The 12,025-nt window shown below is 55.4% G+C and overlaps 1 protein-coding gene across 1 annotated transcript in view; it reads left to right on the forward strand.

Annotated features, from left to right (window-relative positions):
- The window catches only part of LOC140902376 (calpain-2 catalytic subunit), a 40,865-nt gene extending 29,060 nt beyond the window's left edge, over positions 1-11,805 (forward strand). The window contains exons 5-6 of the mRNA XM_073322394.2: positions 3,327-3,662; positions 9,664-11,805. Of these exons, the coding sequence (XP_073178495.1) occupies positions 3,327-3,589 (263 nt within the window). The 3' untranslated portion in view covers positions 3,590-3,662; positions 9,664-11,805. The remainder of the gene's footprint in view (positions 1-3,326; positions 3,663-9,663) is intronic.
- Positions 11,806-12,025: the final 220 nt, after the last annotated feature.

The raw sequence follows: 12,025 nt of genomic DNA on the forward strand, positions 1-12,025 counted from the left end.
GATTTGAACAGTTCTGTATAGAAGTCCTTGCAGACCTCCTCCATCCCTGCTCTGTTGATCACTGTCTATCCGTCCTTGTTCTTCAATGCTGTTATGCTCAGTCGATACTGTGTCAATTCCCACTTGCATGTCCTAAGACTCTTGCGTGATTCGGCTGTTTTGAGGAGCTTTTCTTTCCGGAAATTCTCCACGTCGCCCTTCAGTTTTCGCCGTATAAGCTTGCACAGAATGGAGGACTCGAGGTTGTTATCTGAGCTCCTTTGCCTGTTTCTCCGCTTCTCCAACAAGCTTTTCGTTTCATTCGAGATCCTTCCCTTCGCCTTCTTCAGCTTTTCACTTTCAGCTGCTTTTATGCAATGTCTCAGCTCGTCAGCAAAGATCCTATGGTCCTCATCACGCTTTTCCGTCTGGCTCCTGTCAAACCCAGAAAGCGCTTTCTTCAGCTTTGCTTCATCGAATGTCTTCGGACGATGTTTCCTGTCTGCCGTCTGTAACGCCGCCTTGTTCACCGCTTCCTCGAAAATCAACTTCGCTCCAAGCAGGCGATGGACACTGCCGGTGTTGAAAGCCTGCACCACAGAGACATCTTGAACGATGCGCCTTTTATCGACTAAAATACCGTCCATTTCATTCTTGCTCTTCGCATTTGGCGTGATCCACGTCCACCTTCTTGCGACCTTCTTTTTGTACCAGGTGTTTGCCACGTACAGGTCTTTCGTTTCTGCCATCGCGACCAGCCTTTCTCCTCTTTCATTCCTTTCGCTGCTGCCGTATCCCCCTATGAACTTGTCGCCAGCTTGCCCTCGCCCGACCTTGGCGTTGAAATCGCCCATCGCGACAGTGTGAGTGGACTTTTGCGCGAGGGCTCTTTCGAGCTCTCGGTAGAAATTCTTCCACTTCTTCGTCCTCGCTTGTACTTGTGGGAGTGTAGGCCGGGATGGCCTTGAGGGTAACTTTTGACGCCGTCTGAAGATGAAGCCCACCGATACGTGATGATATTAGCGGGCATGATCTGACTTTCGAAGGCCAATCCTTCCTGACGATAAATCCGACTCCTCCGACATTTCTAGCCCCATCTCCCTTTCCGAGCCCCACAGCGCTTCCATCCTTCCAGCTGACCTCCAACTCCTTCTTTCATCGGGTTTCACAGACACTGAGGAGATAGCATCTTACCCTTTTCTTCTCCTCCATCAGGTGGTTTAACGTTTCCTCCCTTGCCAGTGCCCTACAATTGTAAGTACACACAGCGAGGCTTGTCTTGTCCCATGTTGGCCTAGCGCCTAACATTTTTAGCAACGTCTTGTCGCTCAGTTTTCGCTCCGCCACCGTAGAACGGTTCGACGGCACACAGGGAACTAAGACCTATTTACTCATGGTGTTTTAGCCGTAAACTTCAAGCCATCCCACTGGCTAGGTGGGCAGGTGGGGGCACACATGGGCATCATAAAAATATTACAGGACATTCCTACTTTGTCACGCCTGGGCGGAGGGAACAGCCCCAGTGGACGCGCCGTAGGGATGGTGACGAATGATCGAGAGGCTCTTGGATTCTCCACGACGTGAATCTCACGGCACCAGCCCAGGTCAGCCCACGGGACCCATCTAGTCCGACGTGAAAGGGACAGTTCACCTCGCAGCGCTAGTTTTTCAGGCTCTCTGCAAACTCAGGCGCATGTGACTTCCTCAGCTGAACTCAAGTGACGTTTTTGAGATTTTTATTTTTGGGGGCGACTGTAACTGCTGAAGGCTTCCTGTCTGTTATAAACAAAAGCTGAGACTCTGGGAAACGTTGGCAGGGTCAGTGCATGCCCCAGTTACGCCCCCTCCCCCTTGCTCCCAGAGCTGGGAACAGAACCCACTCAGCCCCCTGCTGCTCCAGCCACTAGACCTCACTCCCTTTCCAGAGCTGGGAATAGAATCCAGGAGTCCTGACACTCAGCCCCCCTCTAACCCACTAGATCCCACCCCCCTCCCAAAGCTGGGAAGAGAACCCAGGAGTCCTGGCTCCCAGATCCCTTCTGCTCTAACCACTAGCCCCCGCTCCCCTTCCAGAGCTGGGAATAGAACCCAGCCGCCGCCCCCCACCCCAGACCTTTCCACTAGTGGGACACAGTCCAGGAATTTCTCAACCGGGAAACTGAGTGGTTGAACCACCCCCACCCCCACCCCCGCGTCTGACTCCCAAGAACTGCATCAAACTCTTGTGAAAGGCCAGCCCTCCCCTACTCAAAGGAGCACATAGGTTCAAATTCACAAGCCGCTGGGGTTTGATTCTTCTGGGCAAATGACCACTGCTGCGGGGGGGAGCTTTCAATTTCCCCGTCTCCCCCCAACTGCGCCCTGGGCCCCAGTCCTGTTCTCACTTGGGAAACGTTTCTGGTTCATCCTGCAAACCGGCCCGTGCAGGGATGCGATCTCCCTGCTCCTTTAACCTCTTCTGAGTTCTCCCGCCCCCCCCCCCCTCCCCGAGCTGGTCCCAACAGCTGGACTGAGAAACTTGGCACCATCGAGGGCATGAAATAACCACAGGGGGCTTCACCAAATGAAGCTGGAGGGGCTGTTTGCTTTGAACAAAACCCCCGTTCTTCACCACTTCTCTTGCCAAGTGGTTTCAGGGGACTGGGATTCCTGGCTGGAGAGAACGGGGCCAGATCCCCGGCCGGCATAAATCAGCATCTCTCCAATGGTGTCAATATGGCCAGATCCCCAGCTGGGGTAAAGCGGAGTCACTCCAATGGCTCCAAATGGAGCCAAATCCCCACATGGGGTAAATCAGCTTCGCTCCAATGGAGTCTTTGGGGCCAGATGCCCAGTTGGGCTAAATCGGTGTCACTCCAGTTGCGTCAATGGGGCCAAATCCCCAGCTGGGGGAAATCGGAATGGCTCCATTGAGCAGAGTGGGGCTGATCTGCACCAGCTGCGGGTCTGACTCGTTGGTTCTACTGTCTGATCCGGCAGTCGGACCTGCCCCAAGTCCCACCCAGCCCTTCCTGGAGGAGAGGGAAGGGTCCTCCCCTGATATATATGTGCCACTAATGAGAGAAGGTGCATTTCTGGGGAGCCCAGAGCTGGAATAACAGAGTGGCTGCGGGTCGGGATTGCAGGGAATGGGGTGAGCCCAGGGTTGGGCTAGCTGGGGGCTGCGGGTCGGGACTGTGGGGAACGGGGGGAGCCCAGGGCCGGGATAGCAGGGGCCTGCGGGTCGGGACTGTGGGGCACCGGCAGGGCTGGGTGCGAGTGGGTGACGCAGGTCGGGGCTGAGGTTACTGACGGTGCCGTCTGACATCCCAGAGGCCTGAACTCATCCCTTCTGCCTCTTTCCCCAGACGTGGGGGATGAGATTGCAGGCAGCAGCGGGGGCCATGCAGCACCAGCAGAAGCTCCCGGGCGGCGGGATGGGCGGGAGGCCCAGCGCATCCGCAGTGCTCAGCGTCTCTGGCCGAGGGAACCCAGCTGGCATCACGCTCCGCTCAGAGTGACTCAGAGAGACCTTCCTGCAACCCAGAGCCCACACGCTCCTCACCGCCCGCCCCCACCGCAGAGCTCCTTCCGGGAATCTCCCTCGGGGGCCAGCCAGAGAGGGGGCTAGGAAACAGCGGAGCGGCTCTGAGTCCATCCAGGAGGAGGCGGCAGGACGCGCGCACGCATCGAGACACAATCAGGTGCAAGGTTGCACAAACTCCCGTGTGCAGAGACACACGCCTGCCCATGCAAAGACACACACCTCGGCGCAGGCAGACCCAGAGACGGATGTGTGCACAACTCCCCCCACCCCCGCTGCAAATGTCACCCCCATGCCCCACTATTAATGTCACACACATACACATTGCTAATGTCACACCACACAACACCCCGTGGCTAATGTCGCACTCACATACACCCACCCACTTATTAATGAAACACACACACACCTCACTATTAATGTCACACACGTACACACCATCAGGCTGTCAATTTCTCACACACCGACAACACCCCACTATTAATGTCACACACGTACACACCATCACGCCGTCAATGTCTCACACACACCGACAACACCCCACTATTGATGTCACACACGTACACACCATCACGCCGTCAATGTCTCACACACACCGACAACACCCCACTATTAATGTCACACACGTACACAACATCACGCCGTCAATGTCTCACACACCGACAACACCCCACTATTGATGTCACACACGTACACAACATCACCCCGTCAATGTCTCACACACACCGACAACACCCCACTATTGATGTCACACACGTACACAACATCACGCCGTCAATTTCTCACACACCGACAACACCCCACTATTAATGTCACACACGTACACACCATCACGCCGTCAATGTCTCACACACACCGACAACACCCCACTATTGATGTCACACACGTACACAACATCACGCCGTCAATGTCTCACACACCGACAACACCCCACTATTAATGTCACACACGTACACAACATCACGCCGTCAATGTCTCACACACCGACAACACCCCACTATTGATGTCACACACGTACACAACATCACCCCGTCAATGTCTCACACACACCGACAACACCCCACTATTAATGTCACACACGTACACAACATCACGCCGTCAATGTCTCACACACCGACAACACCCCACTATTGATGTCACACACGTACACAACATCACCCCGTCAATGTCTCACACACACCGACAACACCCCACTATTAATGTCACACACGTACACACCATCACCCCGTCAATGTCTCACACACACCAACAACACCCCACTATTGATGTCACACACGTACACAACATCACCCCGTCAATGTCTCACACACCGACAACACCCCACTATTAATGTCACACACGTACACACCATCACGCCGTCAATGTCTCACACACACCAACAACACCCCACTATTGATGTCACACACGTACACAACATCACCCCGTCAATGTCTCACACACCGACAACACCCCACTATTGATGTCACACACGTACACAACATCACCCCGTCAATGTCTCACACACACCGACAACACCCCACTATTGATGTCACACACGTACACAACATCACGCCGTCAATGTCTCACACACACCGACAACACCCCACTATTAATGTCACACACGTACACAACATCACGCCGTCAATGTCTCACACACCGACAACACCCCACTATTGATGTCACACACGTACACAACATCACCCCGTCAATGTCTCACACACACCGACAACACCCCACTATTGATGTCACACACGTACACAACATCACCCCGTCAATGTCTCACACACACCGACAACACCCCACTATTAATGTCACACACGTACACAACATCACGCCGTCAATGTCTCACACACCGACAACACCCCACTATTGATGTCACACACGTACACAACATCACCCCGTCAATGTCTCACACACACCGACAACACCCCACTATTAATGTCACACACGTACACACCATCACCCCGTCAATGTCTCACACACACCGACAACACCTCACTATTGATGTCACACACGTACACACCATCACCCCGTCAATGTCTCACACACACCGACAACACCTCACTATTGATGTCACACACGTACACAACATCACCCCGTCAATGTCTCACACACACCAACAACACCCCACTATTGGTGTCACACACGTACACAACATCACCCCATCAATGTCTCACACACACCGACAACACCCCACTATTGGTGTCACACACGTACACAACATCACCCCGTCAATGTCTCACACACACCGACAACACCCCACTATTGGTGTCACACACGTACACAACATCACCCCGTCAATGTCTCACACACACCGACAACACCCCACTATTGGTGTCACACACGTACACAACATCACACTGTCAATGTCTCACACACACCAACAACACCCCACTATTGATGTCACACACGTACACAACATCACCCTGTCAATGTCTCACACACACCGACAACACCCCACTATTAATGACACACCTACACAACATCACCCCGTCAATGTCTCACACACCGACAACACCCCACTATTGATGTCACACACGTACACAACATCACCCCGTCAATGTCTCACACACACCGACAACACCCCACTATTGATGTCACACACGTACACAACATCACCCCGTCAATGTCTCACACACACCGACAACACCCCACTATTAATGTCACACACGTACACAACATCACCCCGTCAATGTCTCACACACCGACAACACCCCACTATTGATGTCACACACGTACACAACATCACCCCGTCAATGTCTCACACACACCGACAACACCCCACTATTGGTGTCACACACGTACACAACATCACACCGTCAATGTCTCACACACACCAACAACACCCCACTATTGATGTCACACATGTACACAACATCACACCGTCAATGTCTCACACACACCGACAACACCCCACTATTGGTGTCACACATGTACACAACATCACGCCGTCAATGTCTCACACACACCGACAACACCCCACTATTAATGTCACACACGTACACAACATCACCCCGTCAATGTCTCACACACCGACAACACCCCACTATTGATGTCAATCACGTACACAACATCACCCCGTCAATGTCTCACACACACCGACAACACCCCACTATTGGTGTCACACATGTACACAACATCACGCCGTCAATGTCTCACACAGACCGACAACACCCCACTATTGGTGTCACACACGTACACAACATCACGCCGTCAATGTCTCACACACACCGACAACACCCCACTATTGGTGTCACACACGTACACAACATCACGCCGTCAATGTCTCACACACACCGACAACACCCTACTATTGGTGTCACACACGTACACAACATCACGCCGTCAATGTCTCACACACCGACAACACCCCACTATTGATGTCACACACATACACAACATCACACCGTCAATGTCTCACACACACCAACAACACCCCACTATTGATGTCACACACGTACACAACATCACCCCGTCAATGTCTCACACACACCGACAACACCCCACTATTGATGTCACACACGTACACAACATCACACCGTCAATGTCTCACACACACCGACAACACCCCACTATTGGTGTCACACACATACACAACATCACACCGTCAATGTCTCACACACACCGACAACACCCCACTATTGATGTCACACACGTACACAACATCACCCCGTCAATGTCTCACACACACCGACAACACCCCACTATTGATGTCACACACGTACACAACATCACCCCGTCAATGTCTCACACACACCGACAACACCCCACTATTGATGTCACACACTCACTTTCTAGTAATGTCATTGAGAGCCCTGAAATTGACAAGGAAACAGACCGGCTCGGGTGCTTTTTCCCCCTCTCTTGCCAGAGGTGGGGGGCTGCTGGGGCGGAGGCCAGCATCCCTGCCAGTGGGGCAGGCTGTGGGGGGAGGGCTGTGTGTGGATGAAGAGGGGCTTGAGAACTGGCTCACCTGGAAGCAGTCTCCGTCCCTGCAGATGAGTGCCCCCCCCAGCCCCCCGCCCTCCACCTGTCACAGATGGAAACCCTCATTACAATTATCCCTAACTGGATGGAGGGGTGAAATGAGGCACGGGGGGGGGGGGGGGAAGGGACTCCACTGTGGTCACCCCGTGAGTCAGTGGAAGAGCCAGGAATGGAACCCAGGAGTCCTGGGCTCCCAGCCCCGACCCTCACTCTTGCCACTAGACTGCACCAGCTTCCCAGAGCTGGGGAATAGAATCCAGGAGTCCTGATCGACAGTCCTGCTTGCTCGATTCTGGCTCAGAGGCAAGAGTGGGTCCTAGTGGTTAGAGCAGACGGGGGCTGGGAGTCAGGACTCCTGGGTCCTAGCCCACCTCGGGGAGGGCAGCGGAGTCTAATGGTTAGTGGGGGGAGTTCTAATGGTTAGTGACAGGTTTCAGAGTAACAGCCGTGTTAGTCTGTATTCGCAAAAAGAAAAGGAGTGCTTGTGGTTAGTGAGTTAGTCTAGTGGGGTCTAATGTAACTTGTGTGGGGGTGGCGAGTCCCCAGCTTTCACTGTGCCTCAGTTTCCCTACCTGAGAGAGAGAGGCACAATGGTGCCAGCTGGGCCGGGTCCATGTTGCAATGTGAGACCCCTGAGGCAGAGGGCCCGGGGCTTGGCAAGGGGCGGGCCATTTCCCCAGCTCTCTTCCTGGTAGGGATGCACATCTGGAGGCCAGCTGTGGAATCAGCCGGATGCTGACTCAGCCCTTGGCGATTGGAAGCTCCTAGAAGCCAGCTGGGGGGCTTGGGGAGGGGTGGGAATCAATACACTCTGTCTCCTGCACTCACACACACACCCTCCCCACAGCTGCCTCTGGTTATCAGCACATTCCTGCCATTCCTGGCTAAAATTAGCCTTCCACGTTGGGGAGGAGGGGCTGAGAGCCCGGAGCCCAGCCTGTGGGGGGATGGGGGCCAGGAGCCTGGCTTCTTGGGGATGAGATGGGGATCAGGGCCTGGAACGGGGTCCATACAGGGTAGGGTGGGGATCAGGGCCTGGAGCCGGGTCCATACAGGGTAGGGTGGGGATCAGGGCCTGGAGCCGGGTCCATACAGGGTAGGGTGGGGATCAGGGCCTGGAGCTGGGCCCATACAGGGTAGGGTGGGGATCAGGGCATAAAGACTGCTAAGGGACTATGGACTGGGGGTGGGGGGAATCGGGGCCTCGGGGCTGCAGGCAAACAACCCTGCACACGCAGGGCCTCCTGCCCCCAAACCCATACACTTGTGCCTACACCCCCCGCCCCCGCCACCCCTGCACTCAGGCCAGCCCCCCCCATCCTGCCACCCCCGCCTCCTCACCCCTAGCCCGGATGTGGCTGATTAGAGCCCTGCGCTCTCCAAACGCTGTTCCAGCCACGGTCGGCCCTGCTACTTTTAGCTGAGTAGCTGACGCTTGGTTTTCTGGCTGCCCTGTTTATGCAACGTCACCCACCGCCCCCCCCCCCCCCGAGCACCCTTTCCCGCCACCCTGGATTGCCCCAGGCTGCAGCTACATGACCTGTCACCCTGCTTCTCACCCACTGCAACCAGGGCTGTATTTTCCACCCTCCCCCCCCACCCACGTAGGGTGACCAGATGACAAGAACAAAATATCGGGACACAGGGGGTCCCCACCGTACATTGGTCAGGACGTGGGATAAACACCTAAATATCGAGACAGTCCCGATTTTACTGGGACGTCTGGTCACCCTGCCCCCCACGGCTTCCATCCACCACGAGCCAGGAATGAACCCGTGCCGTCATGCCACCGAAGGACTGACACAGCGTGAGCCATGGCCAGTCCTCACACGGGTATAGCCCGTACCTGGCCAGCCATTGAGGGGCTCTGTAGGGGCTGCTCTCCCCAGGCAGCCCTGGCCCCAATGCCCCAGCGTGGCACTAGGAGGTGCTGGGCTGTGGGGAGCAGGGCGGAGGGCTGGGCGGGGGGTGCTGGGCTGCCGGAAGCGGGGCGGGGGGGGCTCGGCAGGGGGTGGCGGGGCGGGGGGGGCTCGGCAGGGGGCGCTGGGCTGCAGGGAGCGGGGCGGGGGGACTCGACGGGGGGCGCCGGACTGCAGGGAGCGGGGAAGGGGGGCTCGGCAGGGGGCGCTTTGCCCTCGCAGTCAGTGCTGACCCCACGGTGCTAATCTCTCCTCTCTGCGTTCTGTCACCTCTAGGACAAGCAGGGGTGAAAGCTGGCAAAGGGACAAGGATCGGCCCTGACCCTAGACACGCCTGTGTTCGTACCCAACGCCCAACTGCCGTGCTCCTTATCCCACCCAGGCCTTGTGAGGGAGCATTTGAAAACTATCGCTGCACAGCACAATTGTCTCGCGGTGGGATAAAATGTGGCAACACGGCAGGAGAGGGGCTGGCCTGACCTCCGCCAGTCTGTTTTAACGGCTGCATTTGTGCCCCGTAGGGACGGGGGCTGTCCCAGCCTTAAACCCAAATGCAGTAGGGTGGCCAGTGACAAGGAGACTGCCTTGTACCTATGTGATAAACAGCTCCATCGAAACTCGTGACGGGGTTGCAAACCAAGTGTGAGTCAACAGCGTAGTCCCATGCAAAACACACACACACAAAAGCAAGCATGATTCCGGCCTGCATTAGCAAGCGTGTGGTAAGCAAGCCCTGACTCTGAGAAGTGATTCTTCCGCTCTGCTCAGCACTGATCTGGCCTCAGTGGGCATTCTGGGTCTGGCGCGGGGCGCCAGGCTTCGGGAAGGATGTGGACAAACTGGAGAATGTCCAGAGGAGAGCAACAAATGTGATGAAAGCCCTGGAAGACATGACCCAGGAGGGAAAGATTAAAAAAAGTGGGTTTGTTTAGTCTGGAGAAGAGACGATGGGAGCAGATGTGTGTGTGTGTGTGTGAAATAAGTCACCAAGTACATAAATGAGTATTATAATGAGGAGGGGTGATAAATTGTTCTCATTAACTACCCAGGACAGGACACAAAACAAGGGGCTCAAATCGCAGCAAGGGAGATTTAGGTTGGACATTAGGAAAAACTTCCTGACTGTCACTAGAACAAAATTACCTCGGGAGGTGGTGGAATCTCCATCACTGGAGGTTTTAAGAGCATCCCAGTCTGGGATGGTCTAGATCGGGAGTGGGCAAACTACGGCCCACAGGCCGGCGCTCCACCTGGGGTGCAGGGTTGGGGGCCGTTCCAATGGGAGCTGCAGGGGTGGTGCCTGCAGATAAGGCAGCGCGCAGAGCCGCCTGGCTGTGTCTCCACGTAGGAGCCGGAGAAGGGACATGCCGCTGCTTCTGGGAGCCACTTGAGGTAAGTGCCACCCGGATCCTGCACCCCTGAGCCTCTCCCCATGCCCCAACCCCCTGCCCCAGCCCTGATCCCCCCTCCCACCCTCCGAACCCCTCGGTCCCAGCCTGGAACACCCTCTGACACCCCAAACCCCTCATCCCTAGCCCCACCCCAGAGCCTGCACCCCCAGCCAGAATCTGCACCCCTTTCTGCACCCTTGCCCCACCCTCTGAACCCCTCGGTCCCAGCCCGGAGCACCCTCCAACACCCCAAACCCGTCATCCCCAGCCCCACCCCAGATCCCACAGCCCCAGCCGGAGGCTGCACCCCTTCCCGCACCCCACTCCCGTGCCCCAACCCGGAGCCCCCTCCCACACCACGAACTCCTCATTTCTGGCCCCACTCCGGGGCCCGCATCCTCAACCAGAGCCCTCACCCTCTCTCGCACCCCAACCCCCAATTTATGAGCATTCATGGCCCAACATACAATTTCTATTCACAGATGTGGCCCTTGGGCCAATAAGTTTGCCCACCCCTGGTCTAGATAATACTTAGTCCTGCCTCAGAAGAAGGGACTGGGCTAGATGATCTATCGAGGTCCCTTCCAGCCGGACGATCCTATGACTTGATCATGAAGAATGGTGCCTTTGCTTCTCTAACCAGCTTGGTCCTCTGGCCAGAGACAATGAAGGGATATTTACGTAACAGCTAAACCAAGCTGGACTGGAGTATCAAGGGGGAGTGGAAGCTGAACACTTTGAGAGAGAGAGAGAGGCCAGATTATAAAGAGAGGGGGCAGTGAACCCCTAAGTTATCTTTCATCTAAGGAGACAAGGGGAACCGGCCCCTGGAACTCCTATGGCAGGTCCTGACTGAGAGACAGTCATCTGTGCTGGACCAGGAGTAATTGGAGAGCGAAACCATCGGAAACGACGTTTTAGCCGCGTGCGTCTCACTTTTATTCGCTTGTAACCGTCTCTGCTTTGATTCACGTACTTGGCATCACTTCGCCTCCGCTCTGTTGTTAATAAAGCACACCCAGCACTGTGTCGGAGTGAAAGTCATTTTTAAGGCCCGGGAACAGGGCAAGTTGTCTCTTGAAAGGAGCAAACGAACCTGATTATGTCTCCGAGTCACCAAGGCCTGGACGAATTTGGGGGAAATCTGAGCCCAGGGGACTGTGTTGAGGGCACTTGGTTAATAGTAACCGAGGCTAGTGGATTCCAGAGCATGTCTGTGGTGTATCAAGCCGGCCTTTGGAGCCAGA

Source organism: Lepidochelys kempii, chromosome 23, assembly GCF_965140285.1.
Source record: "Lepidochelys kempii isolate rLepKem1 chromosome 23, rLepKem1.hap1, whole genome shotgun sequence".
Classification (NCBI taxonomy): domain Eukaryota; kingdom Metazoa; phylum Chordata; order Testudines; family Cheloniidae; genus Lepidochelys; species Lepidochelys kempii.